We start from the raw sequence: 22,481 nt of genomic DNA on the forward strand, positions 1-22,481 counted from the left end.
CCACTCACGTGCCTGCCTGCCTGATCAGCCCTAACCAATCTGCCTGCTAGTCTGCTTGCCCTCAACTGCCCCCCACCCCTGCTGGCCTGATCGCCCCCAACTGCTCTCCCCTCCTGGCCTGACTGTCCCTAACCATTTCTGCCTCAGCCTCACCACCATGGCTTTGTCCAGAAGAAAGTCTGGAAGGTCTTCCAGTCTAATTAGCATATTGCCCTTTTATTAGCATAGAATAAAGTCCTGGTACACTGGGAGGGACAGGCTGGTCTGCCCTGAAGGGGATCCCAGATCAGGGTGGGGGTTCTCTTGGAGACAGGGCCAGCCTGGGCAAGGGGCTGAGGGTTGTTTGGGGGAGGTTTGCAGGCTGGCCAAGCCTCCGGCTTTGTCCGGAAGGCTGTCCGGAAGATCTCTGGAAGGTCTCTCCATCTAATTAGCATATTATTCTTTTATTAGTATAGAGTTTTACTCTAATAAATATAATTGACTTAACTGGATTAATTTCATTAAAGTAACAACTTCAGGACATCTAAATAAATGTATCGACTTGAAAAAAGTTTTATAAATTAAAGGACAATTATCAATTGACATAAAATTGAGTAATTCATTAATTTGTGGAGATTAGCTAGGTTAATGAATTGTGACACTGTATGAGAGTTGTCTTACTCGTCCTAAATGAATTCTTCTGATACCCGTGAAAGCGTTGGGAGAAAGCAATGATGAAACTCTTTCCAATACCATTTAGTGAACTAAGGATGGCTCTCCCTTTCAGTCCACTCAATCTGCATGTTTAGAAAACTGTTTGCTGAGATGCTGGAGTACATTGGGGAGATCAATACCCAGCTAAGGTTGGTATTTTTCAGCATTTTCTTCAGTTGATGATTTATAAGGTGTCAGAAGCACTAATGGAATCTTTACTTCTTTGTCATGTCTCTATTTTCTCTAATTATCTACATTTCAATGATGAACAAATGTTTTACAAATTAAATAGTGCTTTTGGAAATTTTAGAGAGTATTTCAAGCTGCATTGTGGTGTCAGGAAGTTCATTTAGTCAGTGCTGTGGACAAAAAAAATGGTTCCTAAATGGAATGGCATGACGATATCTGAGCAACACTGCTGAGCCCCTGTGAGCCCGCCCTCACTGCGGGCTAGGGGAATCTATGGAAAGTTATTCAAGTAGGAAGGGAGGCAGCTCTCAAACCCTGTGCCATCTTTAAAAATGTTAATATTCAACAATATTCTATTTGTTCTCTATTTTTTTTTGACAGATCTCAGGAATTGCCCAATAAAACAAGTTAAATCCTCGGCTATTTATTTATGACACATTAATGAGGGGCTGCATGCATCACACCAGGTCCACACGAATAGTCCCCAAATATGTAAAGCTATGCATCCTTTAAATGACTAAAAAATCATTTTTTAATCATCAGGTTTAGCTCCCAGATTCTGTTGCACTAAAGATGATAACCAAACATTGGTACACACGGAGGGGGAGGGAGACCAGCTCCCAGTCTCAGCAGAACACGGGATTTGAGCAGGCCTCCCCACAAGAACCAGAAAAGCAAAATAAAATATTTACATTGTATGGATTAAAGCAAGGTGAGTCAGAGATGGAGAAGACTTGTGTCGGTGAGATTCCCAAGAAGAAAATCTGGAGAGACGAAGCTTGCTCTCTCCCCCACCCCCAAAATCCAGGTTTTCCCTAGGCGAGTCTGCCCACCTCGTCCCAGCGGAGGCTGCCCAGAGGCTGAGAGGAGGACCCGGACCAGGAGGAGCAGCCATGAGGATGCGGGCCCATTAGGAAGCCTAGTGGGTGGGGAGGTGGGAGGGCAGCGCCACAGGAAAGCAGACTCCCGGGTGCTCCCTGCCCTGGACAGGCCCAGCACAGAGCACAGAGGCACCGGTGACGACAAACACAGAAAAGCTGCCATACATACGGGTAACAGCAAACAAACAGCCAGTGCATGCTGGGAACTGGACAGGTGCACTGGTCAAGCAGCCTGTAGTGGCACCTGTAGACCCCGCGCAGCTGGGAGCCGGCTGTGCACAGCCCTGACTGGGCACAGGGCAGCAAGACAAAACCCTGCCTGGAGCCCTAACCGGTGTGGCTCAGTGGATAGAGTGTCAGCCTGTGGACTGAAAGGTCCCAGGTTCGATTCCGGCCAAGGGCATGTACCTTGGTTGCAAGCACATCCCCAGTGGGAGGTGTGCAGGAGGCAGTTGAATAATGATTCTCTCTCATCGTTAATGTTTCTATCTCTCGCTCCTTCTCTCTTCCTCTCTGAAATTAATTTTAAAAAATAATTTTTTAAAGTATGCTCATGTGAGGATTAACAACAAAAAAATAAAATAAATAAATAACACAAAAATAAAACTAGAATATCTGTAATAATAAAAGCATAATATGCAAATTGGCCTAACAGCCAAACAGCAGAATGACCATCTGGTCGACCTTCCGGAAGAAGCCGGGACTACAAAGACCTACTCTTGGGTGAGTTTCGTGCATCGGCCTCCAGTCAGCAAACACATAGGCAGACACACTCGATCCCAGTGCCCTGAGAACCGGCAGTGCAACGTGGCTGACGTTGTTATTTCAGTGTTTGGTGTGTCTGTGTGTGGAGAGGCCTTCCAAACCGTCTGGAAGCGAATCGGAACCACGTGGAAAGCTTTCCTTCCTTCGCAGGCGGCTCCTTTATTCTCCACCGCCCGGCAGCCTCACCTGGCCGTTGGTGAGAGGCCCGAGCCGAGGGCAATCGCTTAAAACACACGGCACAGCGGCCCCTAAGTGCTCCAATCACTGGCGCGTCTTCAAGAGCAACGCTGTGGGGCTGAAATAAGCCTGCGTGGACGGAAAATTACTTACCAGAACACCCAGCGGGCATTTCCCCCACCGGCTGGATTGTTCCGAAACTGAGCCGGAATGAAAGGGCCCTCGCACCGCACAGGGCCGCACAGCGCAGTCCTTTGTGCGGGCGGCCTGAGCCGCCCTAAGAGCACAGGCTGGAGTGCTGGGGGCTGCGTTTTATCCGCACAGATGAGGGTGCTTTTCCTCGCCACACAAATCAGAGCAATTATTTCAACTCAAGCTGTGATGGTTCCGGGGAGAATGATTGCACACACGTTATTTTTTAGGAAGGAGAAAGGGAGAAAGGGGGAAAGAAACGGTCGCAGTAGGACTCTGAGGCGCAGTGGTGGGTTTCGTTGTGTGTGTTTTAACCCAGCTCCTTAGGAGCAATGCATTGCCCTGCTCCTTCCGCGCTTTGCTGAATTCAGAAAGTCTGTCCTTGTCATGTGTACAGTGAATAATGTTCACCCCCCTCTTCTGAGCCGAAATGCTAACAACGCTACCAACCAAGCCAGACATCATTGACAAGCTCCCGGTTATGAAGTGGGAAGACATTAAGTGAAAACAATTTAAAAACAGTTCTCTACAGTTCCACATCGTCCGCCATCATACATTGAATAAATCCAACGAGTGCTTACTTACCTGTAGAAACCTATGTTCTGTGCTGGGGCTGCGGGGGGGAGGGAGGTTCCCAAAAGAAATGGAACCAGAGCCTCTTGAAAAAAAAATCCCTTTGCACCTCCCTCTAATAGTTTTCAGCTCTAGACCAGATTAAAGGAAAAATCAAGACCTGCAGCCTGCATTGACATACTTGCATGTAGGACAGAATACATATCCAGTGAAATTCCTTCTTACTTCAATTCTAAGAGTGAATTTCAAGTTCTTACAAACCTTGACATTTAGCAATGATTTCAAAATTGCTTTCAAAATTGTGAAATTCACTTTCTCCGTTATGTTAGCTGAGTGTAAAAATTCACATTCAAGTTGCAATGGTAATTATACACATTCAAAAGCCACGTGTGCTTTTCGCTCTGGGCCTACCGCAAACGTGAGGCTGAACCGGACCGGGCAGACCCAGGGACCCGGGCAGAGACTGGGTGACAGGGGCTGCTGGGTGACACAGGGGAGGCCAGAGAGAGGTGAGGCAAAGCCGGATGGCAGCCTGCACCCTGGACACAGCGCCTCTCCCTTCGGTTTTAATCGCAGCGAGAGAGCAGCGGGAAGCCAGTGAACTCAGGTAACGCAGAACGTGAGCTCCGACTCTTCTGAAGCAGCGCTGGGGACTGCGTGAAATAAACCCCACGGAGTTACCTGCCCCGGAGAAAAACACGGACACGACCTCGGACCTCAGGTCAGGTGTGTGGGCTTTGTATGTAAAGGGCATGTAGAAACCACCGATTCGTGCCGGCTCTCCACTCACCACTTGATAGGTGTGACCAAATGCTACTTAGTGCCGACTGATGATAACGCGGGAGTCAGGGGTCGGTCCTGTGTGAAGGGGTGGCCGGCGGGAATCAGAAAGGGGACATGCTCCCGGTCAGCCTCCCTCAGAAATAATTTCATCACCTGTGATTCTGTCAAAACCCGAGTTCTTTTCCCAGAGGCTTGTGTCACTTTCCAGTTTTAGAAGCCATGCTGCCTGTTGGCAATGCTGGATCATGCCTCCATGTGGGAGGATTTCTTGAACCTCCTAGAAATAGAAATCATGTTCGGGCACTAATAATAATTTAAAAAAAAAAAAAAGTCTTTCAAACACATCTGTGAGGAGAATTGTGGAGGCATCAATGCTAGGTGTTTTCCTTCTCTCTCATTCTAGTTCGCACCCTTTGACTTGGGCCTGTCAATGTTTTGTTTTTGTTTTTCAGGGGGAAATGAGGACCAAAGTACTAAGTGGTAACATTCTGGCGGGGCAGAACGATACATCAGCATATTGAAGATACACCTGGTTGGAAGCAGGTATAAAATAAACTAACTTAGTTTATTATATACCTAAAGATAGATTTTTTACAGAGAGGAAAGGAGAGGGATAGAGAGTTAGAAACATCAAAGAGAGAGAATCATCGATCAGCTGCCTTGCACAACTCCCACTGGGGATGTGCCCACAACCCAGGTACATGTCCTTGACCAAAATTGAACCCGGGACCCTTCAGTCCACAGGCCGACGCTCTATCCACTGAGCCACACTGGTTCGGCTTAGTTGTCTTTTTTAAAGTAAGATCCTTGGATTCCTTCATTCAGCCAGCCAGTCAATATCTGGGGCTCATCTGCTGTGCACTGAGAGCGCCTTTAAATGGAAACAGTGCGGAGACAGACAGGGCCATACATTGCACATACTCGCTGTGGTAGAGTTAGCCTCCGCCGGCTTGTCGCAGGGGGAGAGATGAGGAGAGCCTTTAAGAGGAAAGGAGGGTTGAGCTGTGTCTCCAAAGAGGAAGTTTACAACTTGGAGAAGTCATTGGAAATGGAAAAATACCTGGAAAGGTCCCAGGTGGCCAGGCATGACCGGGAAAAGCAGAGAGCCCAGAACACAGGAAGGCGGGAGCTAAAAATAAAGGGCGCTCTGTGGCATGACTGGGAATTTGGTTTCTGTAACTGCAGGCAACAGGGAGACCTTATAGAGTTTAAGCACGCATGTGAAGGAGAAAATGGAAAACCCTATTGCAGGGAGAGACAGCTGGGAGGAATACTGGAATCCTTTCAATTACTTGCAGGAAGGGCATGAATTCCGGCAGCATTTGCAGTTAGCTGGTGGCAAAATTCATGGAACTTGGGCATTGAATCCGTGTGTGGGTGAGAGGAAGGTTCTGAGAAAACCCTGCTTCTGTCTTGAGTAATTGAAAGGCTCCAGAGGCCATAAGTGGGGACAGGAAACTCAGTCCGAGCAGCAAGCTGAGTAAGAAGGGAGTTGAGTTTTAGGCAAAAAAGAGAGAAACAGTTCCAAAAAAGAAAGGATATTTTAGAAAATAATTTTAAAGACAGTTTTAATCATTTCTAATAGAAAACATATTACTAGAGGTAAAATGTGGGAAGTTCCTAGTGAATAAAACCAGATAACTTACTAAGACCTAGGCCTCATTGTTCAGGTTTTATATATTGTACAATACAAGGGGCCCGATGCATGAAGATTCGTGCAAGAACGGGCCTTCCTTCCTCTGGCTGCCAGCACCGCCTTTGCTCCAGCCAGAGCCGCCTTTCTGCCTTCCCATGCTGCCCAGAGGCTCAGAGCTACTGAGGCAGTGCAGAACATCTGCATCCCGCCCCACCCCCAGCCACTCATGTATGCAAATTAACCTGCCATGCATGTTGGGTTAATTTGCATGCTCACTTCTGATTGGCTGATGGGTGTCACAGGGGCATGGTCCATTTGCATCTTTCTCTTTTATTAGTGTAGATACTAGAGGCTGGTGCACAAAATTTGTACACAGGTAGGGTCCTTAGGCCTGGCCAGCAATCAGGGCCCATCTGTGTGGCAATCAGGGGGGCGACCAAGGGGGGGCCACACTTGCACCTGCCTTGGCTGGAATGGCACTGCCAGCTTGCCAGCCCTGCCCCCCACTGCCACCACCAGTCAGGGCCTGTGGGCTGGGGGAAGCTCCTGCATTAAACATGTGCATTCTGGTGGTCAGTCTGTGTCATAATAACTGGTTGTTCTGCCAATCTGTTGATTTGCATATTAGGGTTTTATATAAATAGATAATAAGTATCAAGGACTTATAATGTATACATTTAATTTCTATTCCTAGAAATTAAGTGCCTTCTTATCAACATTTACTTGAATATTTTTAGACTGGTTTTTCTCTAAGTAGGTTTTCCCTCAATCATGACTAATGTGGGGAAAAATAATATTTGAACATATTAATAATTAAGAGCCCAGGAGGGCTGTGTTTTCATAGGCAGATACTGAATGAATGAGGTTCAAACATATCTGATAAGCTTCCTTGAGTGTCCCGCTTTCAATTATCTCTTTCTTAATAAGTGTCTCTTTACTTAGACTCTCCACTCAGTTTACTGTGATTTCCATAAAAACCTTAGGAAAGAATAAAGTCCTTTCAGAAAGTGGTTCCCTTACTTCCATGTCACGGGCCCCTGGGGCAACTCCTTCCACAGTCCTATGTCTTGTCCCTGGTCCATCCCCTGCAAACAAATTCAAGTGGGTGATATTTCCATGGGGACTGCTAGTAGGGGGTGTGCTGATCGATGTTTCTCTCTCATCGATGTTTCTAACTCTCTATCCCTCTCCCTTCCTTTCTGTAAAAAATCAATAAAATATATTAAAAATAATAATAAGAAGAAAGAAACATAGTTACTTAATGAAATATAGATGCCAGAAATACTTGCTGCCTGACACACTTCTTGGCTGCTGAGATTCAGTCCTTGGAGGAGAATATCAAACGAAGAAGGCGTTTGTGGCTCAATATGCACAGCTCTGCGTATTTTCATTATTCTGACTCTCCCCTGCTCATTCACTGTTTTTCGCAAAAATGCTAATTTCCCTTTTTTTGCAGATGGTATATTATGATTATATTTATCTAAATGAAGATGAAACTTCCCAAGAAGATCTGAGTAGGTGCACAGAATAATTCAGCGTTTCTTCGTTAAATAAGACAAGTGGCATATTTCTTTTAGGTAAATAAACATGTATGTCAGAAATCTTCTTTAGCATATCTGAGGCACGAAAATAACCTTTTTTGATCGACTCTGCTACTCGGGAGTCCCAAAATAGTTTGAAAGCGAGAGGGCTGATGACATAAATTTAGCACCTCGCCCCACGTGCTGTGGGTATGCAGCGCACCCTTGAATGAGTAAGTGAAGGCATCAATTAAAATGTTGAACCCACAGTTCCCTCTCCTGCGCTGAAAATGGGAGGCTGCTCAGCAATATTAAGATAGTAATTTAATTCACCTTTTCCCCATTCTGGTTTGAGACTCGCTTTTTGATTCACGGGTTGCGAAGCTAATTGTCAGTGCTGGTACATCGTCAGGTCTAAGTGTCAATCAAAGCACAACCTCTCCTGAGAGGAGATTGAAACAGTTATAAAATGTGCCCTAGGGGTGCCCCCCGCCCCCAGATGGCCCCCCAGTTCTGAGGAGTTGGATCGCGGAGCTCTTAGAGAGCTGGGAATCCGGGAAGGCAGGTGATGAAAAAGATGTTTATAAAAAGGACCAGGTTTCCACAAAATCACATTATTTTTCCATCCCCCTTTTATTTCTTTAGTATTTTCATTTTTGTCTCAGCAAAATCAAGAACATTTTTACAGTAAGTATTTCCTCAAAATGGAATACGTCTGGGGAGCAAGGAGAAAAATTCCCACTGGAAGATGGTCACGACAGGCCTGAGGAGAGATGGTGGGAAAACCTCTTTTCTCACTAAGATTCCCATAATCCAGGAACAGATTAAGTTAAGGGAAAAAAGTTAGAAGCATTATTGGTGCCCTGAATAGGACACAGAACAAGGAAATAATTTTACCTCCATTCCATGCTTTAAAATATTTTCCTGGAAATTTTGGAATATATCAAAAATTGCACAAATACCCATTATCTTTAGAAGTGATTTAAATATAAATGCCAGATTCTGAGTTCATATCCTGAATTGTTAAGCTTCCATTCAAAACACAGTCAAAAGGCCAAGACAACATAAAATAAAAGGTCAATGGCAGCCCTGGCTAGTTTGGCTTAGTGGATAAAGCATTGGACTACGGACTGGAGGGTCCGGGGTTCGATTCCAGTCAAGGGCACATGCTTGGGTTGTAGGTTTGATCCCAAGTGTAGGGTGTGCAGGAGGCAGCCAATAAATGATTCTCATCATTGATATTTCTTTCTCTCTTTCCATCTCCCTTTCTGAAATCAACAAAAATATAATAAACTAGAGGCCTGATGTACAAAATTCATACACTGGAGTGGGGGTCCCTAAGCTGGACCTGCCCCCTCTCGCAGTCCCGGAGCCCTCAGGGGATGTCCCACTGATGGCTTAGGCCTGCTCCCCAAGGGCCTACGCCATCAGTCTGATATCCTTAGCACTGCTGCAGAGATGGGATAGCTCCCAGCCACCACTGCTGGGCTCAGCAGCTGTGAGCCCGGCTTCTGGCTGAGCAGAGCTCCCCCTGTGGGAGCTCCTGGGTTGAGCATATGCCCCCTGGTGGTCAGTGCGTGTCATAGAGACCAGTCGGTCAGTTGATTTGCTTACTAGCCTTTTATTATATATTATATTTTATTAATTAAGGCCTAGTTTTGCCTAGTCTTCAATTATTCAGACTCTTTTACATTGGGCACTTAAGGCCCAAAGAGAGTGGATTATGGTGGTCCAACACGGAAAGTCATTCTACGATGTGTTTATGGGAATGAAATACGGATTCCCCCCAAATCCAAGGCCCTCTTAGGAAAGAGGGGGGACGTGGTCTGTAGTCCCAGGACTGAAAGAACGCCATCCCCAGTTCAGCTCTTGTTGGATTCGTGGCTCTCAACCCTTACCTAACAGCTGCAGATATAATGCGAGGGTAGAGTTTAAAAGACAAATTTAAACTAGTTTTTATATACAAAAAAGAAAAAAAGAAAGAGGGTAAAATGCAGGCTACCAAACACAGGCCATGGAATGAACTCAGACTTAATTAAGCCTGTGGAAGGAACACATTAAGTGTAAGAGTAAGCCTTCTTATCATAAATTGCCGAGGGAAATAGCTGTGGTGATAAAGATATTTAAATTTTTTTTAAAGAAAAAACAATGACCCAATGTTAACTAAGAGGGCAAGACAAGAGTTTTTTAAAAATGAGGTTGTAGGATTCTGTCTGGGAGCAGCAGTGACTGAGTGGGTGTCTGTAAGCCGGCTGCAGTCACCTTTCCAGAGTAAAGCACCGCATCCTCCTGGGGAAGGACCGATGGGCACACACGGCTCTCCCGCGGCCGCGGACAACTGGTCTCTGCTAACAGGTCATGCCCTTCCTGTGAGAGAAGGCAGTGTTCTAGAAGGATCGGTCTGAAATAATGCACTTCCTCTCAGAGCCGGGCCATTTGATATGCTGAATATATTTACTTTTTAATTAAATTTTCTTATCGCTTCAAACTGTTAATAGAAGGGCATTTTGTCTTAAATGAGGCGAGGAGATAATGCAGATGTGTTCACCGGCACTGTGTCCAGGCCTGGGGATGGCACCGCAGAGGGTACTTAAGATAAGATTTTTGGTCTGCAATGACAAAGCGGAAAATAAAACATCTATCCTGCACTTTTCGTAAGAAAAAGAACATAAATCCTTTCCAATCCCCCCCTTCCTCCCTCCCTCCTATCTTCCTCTTCCTCTTGTTGTTTTAACGTTGTAACTTCCTGTGTAAAGTGTTTGGTGGTTGATCTGGTCTCTACCAGCTTTGGGCACACTTCATTTTTCGTTTGAAACTCACGTTTGTTATTCTTTTGCGGTGACTGAGACCAACTTCCCCCGTAAAAGCAGCCGAAGGGCTTTCCTCCGTGAACTCAGAACTCCCCTGCTTAAAATGGATGCCCTTTTCCTTTTTCTGTGGCTCTGAACTTTTCTCATTCTGTTTTTTTATGTTTTTTAATTAAATGGACTGGGTGACATCGGTGACTAAGATCACATAGGTCCCAGGTGTACATGTCTATTACATGAGCTATGCATTGCACTGTGTGCACACTGCCCAGAGCCAAGACTCCTTCCATCACCATGTATGTGGTCCCCTTTGCTACCCTTCAATCTTCTTCACTCCGGTAACCAGGGCACAGAGGACTGAGGCCCTTTTCTTTATATCGGAAACCCTTCCAACTGCAGATAACCTTGAAGTCAGCTCACGTGGGTGACATACAAATCACATGTTTACGCTGAATGCTCTAAAAAAGCCAAAGTCTTGAGGTAAACATTGAGTGTGACCAGTGAGGTGTGCAGGCGACAGCTCCCTTCTGAGGACCTTGCACCCCGAGAGTTTATTTTCCGAAAAATGTTCAGGGAGTATGTGTGAGCGTGGGCCTGGTCCTGTGTTCTGAACACATTATCACATAAGGAGACATTTATTTTGGGGGGATGACATGTTTCAGGGTCCTTTGCAGAAGGAAGGCCATAGCATCCTGTTGGCCTACACATGAACAGATGTCAAATATCTCCATGACGTCCTCCAAATGTTATATTCCGCCTCTGCCCACAGTGGAAAATCAATGTCCCTCCAGAAAACAAATAGAATTGCTTTGTTCCTGACCTTGTAAGGTACTTCCACTCCTCAGTAGGTACTGGTTTAAAAACCAGCAACGATGGTAAGGTTCATTTCCACCCCCTGCTCAGTGAAAGGATTACCCAACTACTACATTTTTATAAGGAAAATGGAAATGCATTTTACTGCGTTGGTTGGCCACATGGTTAAGACTGAGTCATGTTTCCAAGAAGTACTGACAACTTATGGTATTGATAGAACTAATAAAAGGGAAGGACGTATCTGGTGCTCTGCTTAGACCGCGAGTGGTTTTAATATTGCTCAAAAGTTTAAAATCACTGACTAACGGTTGGACTTCCAACTGACAGAGGCTGCACTGGGATGTTACCGTTTTCGAAGTCTCACTAAGACGATACATCTCAGAGCTCCTCCAAGGCGGGTAACTAGTTGGGTTCCAAATTCCAACACGTATTGTGCTTTTTGTACCTATGGCAGTATTCCGCACCCTCAGCATCCTGTGGAACCTTAGAGAACCACTGTGTCAGACCACAGGAAAGCAAGTAAACAAATGAATCCTGCAAGGAAGGCCTTAGTGATACTTAAAAATCTACCCACCCACCCCCTTCCAAAACACATGGAGGTGGAGGCAGCGGGGCATGGGAGTTTTAAAAATAAACACAAGTACACTTCGTCCGGTAGGCTTTTCTTTCTGGAAAATTCTCTCAGGGCCTGGCTTTGGGGACTTTCCGTCCCTTCCACTGGCCAGCTGGGGTGGTGGGGTGCCCGCCTGGCTGTCTCTCTCCCCGGAGGAGGCTGTGCAGCAAGGAATCCGGCGAGACCGCAGCCCGGGGGCCCTGTGGGCCGCCCGTTACTTACTGGCTAAGCGGCCGATCCATCCCCCGAAGCGGACTCCCTCCAGCCCCCTCCAGCCCCCCGCCCCCACTTCCTCTCCAGCGGAGCCCGCCCCCAGCCTGCGCCGCAGTCCCGCCCGGCGGTGCGGGAGCCAGGCTGCCAGGAACCCGCACGTTAGGGGGCGGGCGGGAGGCTCAGCGCGGCTCCTCTGCCGGAGCCGGAGCCGGAGCCGGAGCCCTGACGGCGGAGCCCGCTCCCGCGGCAGGTGGGCCGGCGCGCAGCGGGTTAAGGCTCCGCGCAGCGTCAGACGGAAAGTTGCGGCGCCGGAGCCGCCTCCGAGGTCCTCCGCCCGCCCGGCCGCTCCGGCTCCGCTCCGCTCCCCGCTCCCCGCTCCCCGCTCCCGGCTGGCGCGGCGCGGAGGGGGCGGCGACCACGCAAGCCCGAGCCCGGCTGACGTGGCCGGGCCGCGGGGCGCGGGGCGCAGCACCAGGCGGGAGACTCCGGCGCCCGGCCCGGCCCCCGCGCCGCCGCTGCAGCTCCCGGTGCAGCTCCCGGTGCAGCTCCCGGTGCAGCTCCCGGTGCAGCCTCCCTCCGCCGGTGCAGCTCCCGGTGCAGCCTCCGCTCCCCGCTCCCCGCTCCCCGCTCCCCGCTCCCGCCCTCAGCGGAGCGCGATCCGGGTGCGCGCAGCCCCGCGCCGGCCTCTGAGCTCGCCGGGCGCCGCGGTCCCTCCTTCCTCTCCGGCTGCGGGGCTGCGCCCGCCGATGTGACCCCCCTTTATTTTCCTTTTTTTTTTTTTTTTGGAAGATGGGGGTCTTCGTGGCGTGGGTCGGGGTCGCCTTTTCTGTGTTCTGCGTGCAGCAGGGGGTCTCCTCCCAAGGTAAGTGCGGCTCCCGGGCCGCGTGCATCCGCTGGTGTGTGTGTGTGTGTGTGTGTGTGTGTGCCTGAGTGTGTGCCTGTGTGTGTGCCTGTGTGTGTGCCTGTGTGTGTGCCTGTGTGTGTGTGCGTGTGCAGTGTATCCGGGCAGATGTGAGATTCCTGGCCAGGAACGCTGGAACCACCGCGTTCCGTTGGGCATTTTTTTTTTCCTTTAAAGTTGATGGAACGGCAGGGGTGCTGGATCTGAGAGCACATCTCTTCGTCTATTCGGAGCCCGCCCGGCAGAAGCACGGGTGTGTGTGTGTGTGTGTGTGTGTGCCTCCTGTGTGCATGCATAAGGTAGCGGCTCATGCATAACCGTGGCCAGCACCGGGGGCTCCCCCAGGCCGGTCCCCTGCTCCGTGGAGGCAGGCGGGCTTCTAGTTCCCATTCTCCTGGGTCCGGTGACTTCGTATGCGTGTGTGTGTGTGTGTGTGTGTGTGTGTGTGTGTGTGTGTGTCAGAGGACAGGCCCTCAGAGGGTCGGTGAGAGGCGCCCAGAGCTTGCGTTCCCAGGGCTGCAGCCTGCGGAATCTGGGGTTCGCGGCCCCGCGGGCTGCGGGCCGGTTTCAGCACCACGAACAGAGCTCGCGGCGGGGCCAGGGCCTGAGCCCGCAGCCCTTGGAGGCAGAAAAGCCACCTCCTCTTTCTCTCTTTCCCCCACCCCAACCGCCCCCCACAAAAAGTCCTTCCCCATCAGCACGTCTTCTTGGCTCTCCCATTCCCTCCGGGTGTAAATGCAGTGCCATGTCCGTGGAGATCATCTGGGGTTTCATGAGATTGTGAAAAGGGACGCTGGTGGTGTCTCCTTAAAAAGTGGGGGCCGGGGACGTGCATTCACCCCCCCCCCAAGCCGGTCCTGCAGCCCCTGGGCCCCCCTTCCACGCGTGTGCGCTGTCCAGGCCTTGCTGACATTACTTTTGGGGACCCCTCAGCGCCTCCCCAGTGTCCCTCAGACAGATAAGCATGCCCGCTGAAGCGTGCCCCTCACAGACGTGCCTGGAGAGGGACGGAGCATCTCATCTTTGTGAGTTTTGCTCTGAGTCCATGGATCTTGCAAACTGCAGGGTCGAGGTCGGTCATGGAAAGAGGAGGAGGGGGGCGGGGATCTCTCTATTGGCTTCACCACAACCTGGGTGTCCAGATGTGCGGTCCCTTCGTCCCGGGATGGGTGGCAATTTACAGCACGAGGCCTGCCTGCCGGGAGCACCATGAAGGTGAAAGTGGAGAGCAAGGGGTCCTCGGAGCTGAGGAAGTGTGGCTGGTTCCAGTGCGGAAGCACCATTGCTAATTGCTTCTGACACATCAGGAAGGAGTGTTGTGGCAGTCACCATCCATTCTCTGCCCCATGAGGTTTCCAGTTACCATGGGTGGCTGGGAAACTTGGGGGCAAGAGGCCGTCCTCACCCACCCCCTCGGCAGGTGTGTCTGGCACCCCGGGGGCTGTGGTAACCCGGTAACGGGGCAGGTGTGGTAACCCGGGGGCTGCAGGCTGCCGGGAGGCTTGCTCTGCTCCTCGCCGAGCAGCCTGGCGAGCAGAGGAGTTATTGGCAGGCTCCTTAGGCTCTCCATTCCCTGGGCCTGACGGACAGCACAGTGATGTGGGCCGGGCACCAAAAATAAGACAGGCGACGGAGAGGGGGCGGGGAGCCAGGCAAAGGGCAGGATGTCAGAGAAGGGGTTTGTTCTGGATTTTGTTTTTGGAGCCAAGAAAAGGGAGCGATCCCTTCAGGAACGGAGCTGGCAGGCATGCTGTGGATCTCCTAAAGGGTGCGTTTCTGTTTTGCAGCAAAATTCACTGAGTTTCCCCGCAACGTGACGGCCACCGAGGGGCAGAATGTGGAGATGTCGTGCGCCTTCCAGAGCGGCTCGGCCTCGGTGTATCTGGAGATCCAGTGGTGGTTCCTGCGGGGTCCCCCGGGCCCGGAGCCCGCGGCCGAGGTGGCCGGCGCCCAGGTAGAGGGTCCGGGTGGCCCTCACACTCTCTCCCTCCCTGGGTCCTCTGGGTGTGGGGCCCGGGGTGCAAGACCGGGCGCCTGGGTGTGGAGCCAGGGGTGCAAGCCCAGGTCCCTTGGGAGCCGCTGGCGCTCTTGGCGGGAGGGAGGCCCAGGGACGCCAGGGGGTGAGCTCCGTGCGTCCTGGAGACGCTAGTTGAAAGCCAAGGAGGCAGCCTGTGAGTCTGTCTGGTTCAGACTGGGAATGGCCTCCTCCTGTCAGTCCCGGTTCTTGTCCAGATGTGTGCGATGGCACTCAGTGCTGATCTGTCCCGGGACACCCGCTGCCCCGTCTCAGGGACCTGAGGTGGGGTGGGGTGGGTGGGGTGGGGCGGGGCGGGGTGGGGCGGGGTCCGGGGAACTCTGTGGGTGTCTCTATCCCCCGCCCCCACGCCCGTGATTGATTGGCAGAAGAGGTTCCAGAGAGAGAAGGGAGGGGGGTACCAGGAGGAGGGAGAGAGGCGAGGAGGAGGGGCCTGGGAGGAGGGGGCGGGTGCAGAGGGAGTGGGGAGGGGCGAGGGGCCACTGGGGAACAGAGGGAGGAGAAGAGTGGAGGGGGCGAGGCTGGAGGGGAAGAGGGAGGAGAGAGAGGAGGGAGGGGAGAGGAAAAGGGGCAGGACGGGGGAGAGACGGGAAGGAAAAGGGATCGGAGCGCAGGTTGGAGACAGAGTTCAGCCAAAGAGGCCGCTGACGTGGGGCTTCGGGATGAGAAGAAGCAAGTCTGACCCTGCGACCCGGGGAGGGGACGCAGTCCGGGCAAAGGCGGGGCCTGGTCCCCGCAAACTCCCCCTCCCCGCGCCCGCGCCCCTCCCCGCGCTCCGGCTCCACGCGTCCCGGCGCCTCTGAGCGCGGGCGGCCAGCGCCCCCGCGCGGCGGAGGCCGGGCTCGCAGCCCGGAGGCGGAGGCGGGGGGCCGCGCTCCTCTCCCCGCAAACCGGCCGCGGCCCCGATTCCGATTCCGGGCAGCGGTGATGGGCCCGCGGCTGCGGCCCCGGCCCCGGCGCGGGCTGAGCTCCTCTCCTTCTCCGCAGGCCGAGCTGCTGCCCGACCGCGACCCCGACAACGACGGCACCAAGATCAGCGTGAGTGCCGGGCGGACGGCCGGGCGGCCGGACAGTCAGTGTGTGTTAGGCTTCCTGGGGCCCTGGGAACCTCTGCCACTGTCTCTGCGGAAGCAACCGAAGCCAGTGCCCCTCCGCTCTGGGCGCGTAAGGCGGAGGCCCGTTAGAGCTGGCGCGTGAATATATATATATATATTTTTTTTTTTTTTTAATCACAACATGTGATTACATGTGTGAGCCGTTCCATGTGTGAGCCGTTCCATGTGTGAGCAGTTCCCGGGAGTCGGTGCCAGCAGGGAGGTGCGGTGCTTCTTTGCTCTCTGCTTTCCAGCAGTGACAGCCTGCAGGAGCCGAGCTGCTGGCCACTCACAACCAGGGAGACTGCGGGTGCTGCTTTCGCAGGAAATGGTGCTGAGACAGGAAATCAGATAAACGCAAAGTCCAAAGCCAAACACACACACAAACGTGATGGAAGAGGTTCACCCGTGAAATGCAGAGAGGTTTCTACGTTACTGGCTCTTACTTTTCATAACTGTGTGTGGAATAGTCTGAGTGTCTTATGAAACCCGTCATCATCTAGTCATGGATAGCATATAATGTCTAGTAAATCTAGCTGTTTTGATAAAGATGTTTAGGGATATATATATTACTTATTATTATTATGTAATATATAATTATTATGCAATATATATAATTATTATGTAATATATTATTGTTATCTCTGAACGCATAATAATCTGGCACACGAATTCATGCACACGGCCTATAATATACATGCATACACACACACACACACACACACACACACACACACTGAGTGGCCAGATTATTATGTGTTCAGAGATTATAATAATCTGGCCACTCAGTGTATATACTCTTGCTATTAATCTGGCCTAAACATTATTAGAAGAAATGAGTGCCAATTTCCATTTTGAAAAACAGGGCAGTGTTCAGAGTTTCTGTAGCATAGAAACCCCATGATGGCCAGGGTTGTGCTCCGAGCTCAGACTTCAGGTGATGTTAGTCTGCTCTGCACCCTGAGTCACACCACCCCATGACCATAGGTCAGAGTGTCCCCAAAAATTGAGAAGAAAAATCATTAATATCCAAGTCTATTTTGTTGGTACCTTTAATTGTCATTCTCATGTGGGGATGAGAGCTCATTCTCGGTGAAATAAGAATGTGGTCACAGCCACCCACAGAATGCTTCTGGAATCTCTCAGAGTTGGGGCCCAGCGTGAAGAAAAGAGGCACTGTCAGTTCTAGACTTGGCCTCTTCAGGCTCATGCTTCCTTCAGCTGAGCCAGCTAGGCAGCGGCCAGAACCAGGACTGGAAAACAGAAGCGCTGGTACCAGCACCTGAGGCTCATGCAGTCCTGGCGCTGGCTGGATGGAACTAATTAGCTCATGCTTGGTGAAAGCCAGTTGGGGTAGACCAGTGGTTGGCAAACTCATAAAAAAAAAAAAAAAAAAAAAAAAAAAAAAAAAAAAATTTCCAGTGTCCCTCCGCATTTTAAAAAAGTTCAAAAGATTTAAAAGATTCTTTCCAAAAATCGGGACTTTTTTAAAACGCTGCGGGATGTGGGACAAATTGTTAAAAACCGGGACTGTCCCACCAAAAGTGGGACGTCTGGTCACCTTACGCATGAGGCTCGGAGCCACCACAGCTTGCGGGCCACGGGGGCAGACTAAGATAAGCAGTCTACAGGAAGCTCTCTTGCATTTCCCAACAGGAGCGCGCTTGGGACAGAGTGCGGGGACGCGGGCATGCGACGTGGCCCTTTACTTACTGTTTCTCCCTGCCATCTTCCAGACAGTGAAGGTCCAAGGCAATGACATCTCCCACAAGCTCCAGATCTCCAAGGTGAGGAGGAAGGACGAAGGCCTGTACGAGTGCAGGGTGACGGACGCCAACTACGGAGCGCTGCAGGAGCACAAGGCGCAGGCCTACCTGAAGGTCAACGCCAACAGCCACGCGCGGCGCATGCAGGCCTTCGAGGCCTCGCCCATGTGGCTGCAGGATATGAAGCCCCGCAAGAACGCCTCAGCCGCCGCCGTGCCCAGCAGCGCCCACAGCCCCGCCGGCCAGCGGGTGCCCTCCACCGCCAGCCCTCACGCGGTAGCCAAAATCCCCAAACAGAGTCCGCAATCAGGTATGGAAACCGATTTTGAGCCTTTCGTGTTATCACTCACACCGCCCTCCCCGGGACCAGGGGGCACGGAGAGTAGCCAGGGCTAGGTGTGACGGCCTTTGAGCTCAGAGCCAGCTCAGGGGACAGAATGCTGGGGCACAGAGACCCCGAGGCTGGCCCCATCGGAGAGGTGACCCGCCCCCATAGTGGCCGGCCGTGCTACCTGTCCAGGGGGCCTGAGAGCCGGACTGTCATGTCTTGACCTTCTGTATGGACCCGTGGTGAGAATAATAAATCATGTCATGCCGGTTGCATTGTACATGCACGTTCCTGTTCTCTGTAGGTTTATGCATTGATAACGGCTCATGTTAAGAGACTCGGTCACACGCTTGGTCAGCATGTCGATGAGAGAGAGGCACCTGTGTTCGGCGGCGTGAGGCGGGCGGCGCTCCCAGGGCTGTTGGTTGGGGAGGAGGAGCGTCAGCTGCCCACGGGGAAAGGGCTGATAATCACACAGGAAGTGGCACAGGAATAAGGCAGCTCCCGCCCACGTGCCCTCCATGCTGACGGAGAAGCTGGGCCAGGCCTGTCCACGCTCAGCTGTGCAAGTTAAAGCTGTTTGATGGCGTCCGGTATGGGTCACGCGGCCCGTGGGAACGCGCCCAGGTTTCGGCCTTGATGTGGGACCCGGGCTTCTTGGCGCGACCAGTGCCTTGCATACCCGGGCAAACGTGCTGTATCCGCGCCAGCACTTGGTGGAATGGATGGAGGGGCGTGCCCATGTGCCTCCTTCTTTAGGTTATTTCCTCTACAGCTTAGCATCGAAAAATTATTGCTGCTAGTTTTGGTAACAGAAGATCACAGGGCTAGCTTTCAAGCTCTCTTCCGCCATCAAATTCTTTTGTAATTTGCTCATTTCACCAGGATAATTCTATACATGCATATAAGTATATCTTATCTTAGAGGTAGCTTTACATCCTTTCTTGTGAACAGTGCTTTGGAAATCATGTGTGCCAACCTAGGGCTCCTCCTTATGCCTCCTGTGCCGGCGGGTATGTGTGCAGAGAGCTTGGTGAAGGGCCTCTGTGACTTTGCTCTGCCTTGCGATGTGGGTGGTGCCTCGGTCGTGGCAATTCATGTCAGTCTGATGAATAGATGACTTGCTTTCACTAAAGCTCCGTTTGCTTGGCTTTGTCTCCTTTTCCTCTTTATTGTCTCTTTTGTTTCCCAAATTAAAGAACAAAACCATACCTAGAAAATACACATAGACACACACACTCCACACACACACTCTAGAGGCCTGGTGCACAAAATTTGTGCACAGTGAGGGCAGTCCCCTCAGCCCAGCCTGCACACTCTCCAATAATGTTTTATTCACCTCTGCCTGTAGGCCTGATAGCCCCTAAATGCCCCCCTTACTGGCGGTCACCCTTTACTGCCCCCCCACCAGCCTGGTCACCCCAACTGCCTCCTCTGCCAACCTGGTTGCCCCCAACTATCCCCTATCAGTCTGGTCGCCCCCAAATGCCCCCAACTGTGCCAGTCTGGTCGCTCCACACAGCCTGCTGTCAGTCATTTGGTCATCCCTCACTAACACCCCCTGCCTGCCTTGTTGCCCCTCGCAGACTGTATTCAGTTGTCCATCCAATTGTTTCAGTCATGACCGCCCCTGGCTTTTTATATATTAGAATGGATGGATGGGTAGATAGATAGATAGATACATATAAGTTAATAACACACACACATATGCACTTAATGGTTATAAGTTTGCAGCCATTATCTGATAAAGATTTAATGTCTTCGGCGGCATTGCCACTCCCTTTCATGCCATCAGAAGAAGAAGCTAGACACTGGAAGCAAATGTACAGAGCAGCCTCAGCAGACAGTTTACTGCCTAATTGGAGAAAACTTCAAATCATGGCAGTGAAATTATTAGCCCACATAGAATTCTCCCAGCTAGACTTCAGAAAGCCATGCTGTGGGATAAAATCAGGCATTCTATTACCTATTCCAATGACGGATTCTAAGTATAGAATAAAATGTCCTACCTATTTCTAAGCCATTAACGTCAGTTTATATAACGTACTCTGCAAATACCTGTTGTATTTGAATACGTCTTTTTTAGTATTTTGATCGGAGCTAAATGGCAAGCTCTAGAGATCTTCTGACAATTTCCACGTGTAAATCACCGCTGGTTTTGCAGCTCAGCCCAGGCTCAGGCATTGCTTTTGCCAGAGGAAGGTGAACAGAGGGGAATGCTGGCTCATGGAAGCCACGTTCACCAGCAGCCATGTTCTCTAAACGTCACCTGCTCGTCACAAAGATTAGCCCGAGATATATCAACACTTTTCATTTCTATCATCTCTACCAGTGAACACTGGAGAACATTTTTACACACATAACCTCTTCTAACTTCTCGTTCAGAAGACGGGCTGGCCCCGCACCCATTCTCCTCGTGTGTAAGTTTCCAGACTTGCACGGTTACCGTATAAAACATGGTCTCCAGGATGGCTATTTATATTAATATATTCTACTCAGCATAATACTCACACCCTGATTTACAATTTCTGCTTTATCAGATAAAGCTGATTTCAATACCCATGCTTTGTTTACTCACTCATTTATTCAGGCTCCATTCCTTCACAATTCCAACTCTGATTTCATTCAGGGGGGCCAGGCTGAGGTTCAGTATCGTCCCCCAATACTTCTCCACATAAATAAGCCTCGAGCACCACGGCAGAGTAGAGAAGGTTGTGCCTACAGAGAAGTGGCCCCTCTTCCCCTCCCCCTAGTCCCCTCCGTGGCCGGGCCCGTGACCACTTTGTCTATAAGATGAGAAGTCACTCTAAGCTCATGGCAGACCTGGCTTTGAGAGCCCTGGCAGCCTCTGCCAGGGCCCCAGAGGCCAGCAGCCCCTGAAAGGTGCAGCTCCCCTGACATCCCCTTGCCCAGCGAAGCCCCAAGCTGCCAGCTTTGACCTTCAGCCCAGCAGCCACTTCATTGCATTGAGAGAGATGCCCAGTGAGCACCCCCCAAGCCAGATGGACACAGACCCCTGAGAGACACTCCCCCCCACCCCCACCCCCGCTGGCCTGGTGGTCCTCAGGCACTCGGCCCCAGGTGGTCTGTTTCACAGCAGCAGGCATCCGAGTCAGGACCCCCAGCCCCAGTATTCAAACCTGAACCTATAGCTTAGCTTTCTCACCAAAACACACGTGTTCCTCCTCCGTGGCTCCCAGGTTCTTCCAATAACAGGCGCCATCGCCATCACAGGTCTGTGAAACCCGGCCCATGTTCCTCTCGCCTCTTCTTCTGCCGGCTGCCCCAGTGAGCCAGTCAGGGGCCACGGGTTGTCTCTCCCAAGCACCCCTGAACAGTGGGATCTTTCTGTCCCGCCAGCAGGGGTGTAATTCTCTGCATGGGCCTCTCCCTCTCCCCTCTGCTCCAGCAGCTCCTGCCCGCAGGCCTGTCTCTGCTCTGACACAGGGAACAGGTCACAATGGAGCAAACAGTCAGTGATGGTGTTTCCAGAGCAGCGCCCCAACTTCCGGGGTCTGATTCCCAGCCTGGTGTCTCCCGAGTTCCCAGTCCTCAAGCTCACCTTCCTCAGGGCGTTTCCTGCACGGCCTTAGGCCCTTCCCTGCGTCTCCCGATCTCAGAGGCCGTTTTCTTGTGCGGGTCCTTCCCTACTTGCTGGTCAGAGCCCATGGTTTCCTCCAGAGCCGGCACCTGTGCTTCCTGCAGCCGGCCTGTGCCTGTGGCATGCTCTCCTGGGATGCCCTCCTCGCGGTGTGGGGCCCGTGCGCCGGAGCTGGTCTCCCAAGGACCACGTCCTGGCTGCAGGCTCCGCAGGGCACTGGCTTCTCCTTACGGGGCCCATGCGCGGCGCTCCTGGAGGGAGGGGGGGGGGGGATGGTGTGCTGGCTTTCGTCTTCTTTCCCTGTCAATTCTGTTTCCGTCAGTAGCGTCGCCTCTATTCCAAAGCTGGCTCCTCGCTGTTTCTCAGTGTGCGGTGCAGCCGCCCGGCAGACTCAGGCTGGGAGAACTCACATCCCAGGACCCCCTGGGCCAAAGCCCGAATCTGGAACCGGAAGGAGGCATTTCCGGGCGCGTCACTTATGAGAATCATCACCTCTAGCACGTTCTTGTGGGCGAGATGTTCTTATTGTTTACTGTGAGAGGCGTGTGTACGTGAGAGTCTGTGTGTGTATGGGTGAGTGTGTGTGAGTGTGTGTGAGACTGTGTGTGTATGGGTGAGTGTGTGTGAGTGTGTGTGTGTGTGTGTGAGTGTGTGTGTGTGTGTGTGAGTGTGTGTGTGAGTGTGTGTGTGAGTGTGTGTGTGTGTGAGTGTGTGAGTGTGTGTGAGTGTGTGTGAGTGTGTGAGTGTGAGTGTGTGTGTGTGTGTGTGTGTGTGTGTGTGCGTGTGAGTGTGTGTGTGTGTGAGTGTGTGTGTGTGTGTGTGTGTGTGTGTGAGTGTGTGTGAGTGTGTGTGAGACTGTGTGTGTATGGGTGAGTGTGTGTGAGTGTGTGTGAGACTGTGT

At 51.5% G+C, this 22,481-nt stretch overlaps 1 protein-coding gene across 5 annotated transcripts in view; it reads left to right on the plus strand.

Moving 5' to 3' along the window:
• Nucleotides 1-12,554: 12,554 nt before the first annotated feature.
• Nucleotides 12,555-22,481, plus strand: part of VSTM2A (V-set and transmembrane domain containing 2A) — a 40,752-nt gene continuing 30,825 nt past the window's right edge. For 2 of the 5 annotated variants that reach the window (XR_006742642.1, XM_036453821.2), the window contains exons 1-4: nucleotides 12,557-12,717; nucleotides 14,544-14,710; nucleotides 15,779-15,829; nucleotides 17,622-17,961. Coding sequence is in view for 4 of the 5 variants with exons in the window: in XM_036453821.2 (XP_036309714.1) it covers nucleotides 12,645-12,717; nucleotides 14,544-14,710; nucleotides 15,779-15,829; nucleotides 17,622-17,961 (631 nt within the window). In the remaining variant the exon portion in view is untranslated. Of the gene's footprint in view, nucleotides 12,718-14,543; nucleotides 14,717-15,778; nucleotides 15,830-17,621; nucleotides 17,962-22,481 lie in introns of all 5 variants that reach the window. The other 3 variants (XM_036453820.2, XM_045587185.1, XM_036453825.2) reach the window with 3 other exon arrangements.

This window comes from Pipistrellus kuhlii, unplaced genomic scaffold (assembly GCF_014108245.1).
Source record: "Pipistrellus kuhlii isolate mPipKuh1 unplaced genomic scaffold, mPipKuh1.p scaffold_m20_p_26, whole genome shotgun sequence".
NCBI classification, from domain to species: domain Eukaryota; kingdom Metazoa; phylum Chordata; class Mammalia; order Chiroptera; family Vespertilionidae; genus Pipistrellus; species Pipistrellus kuhlii.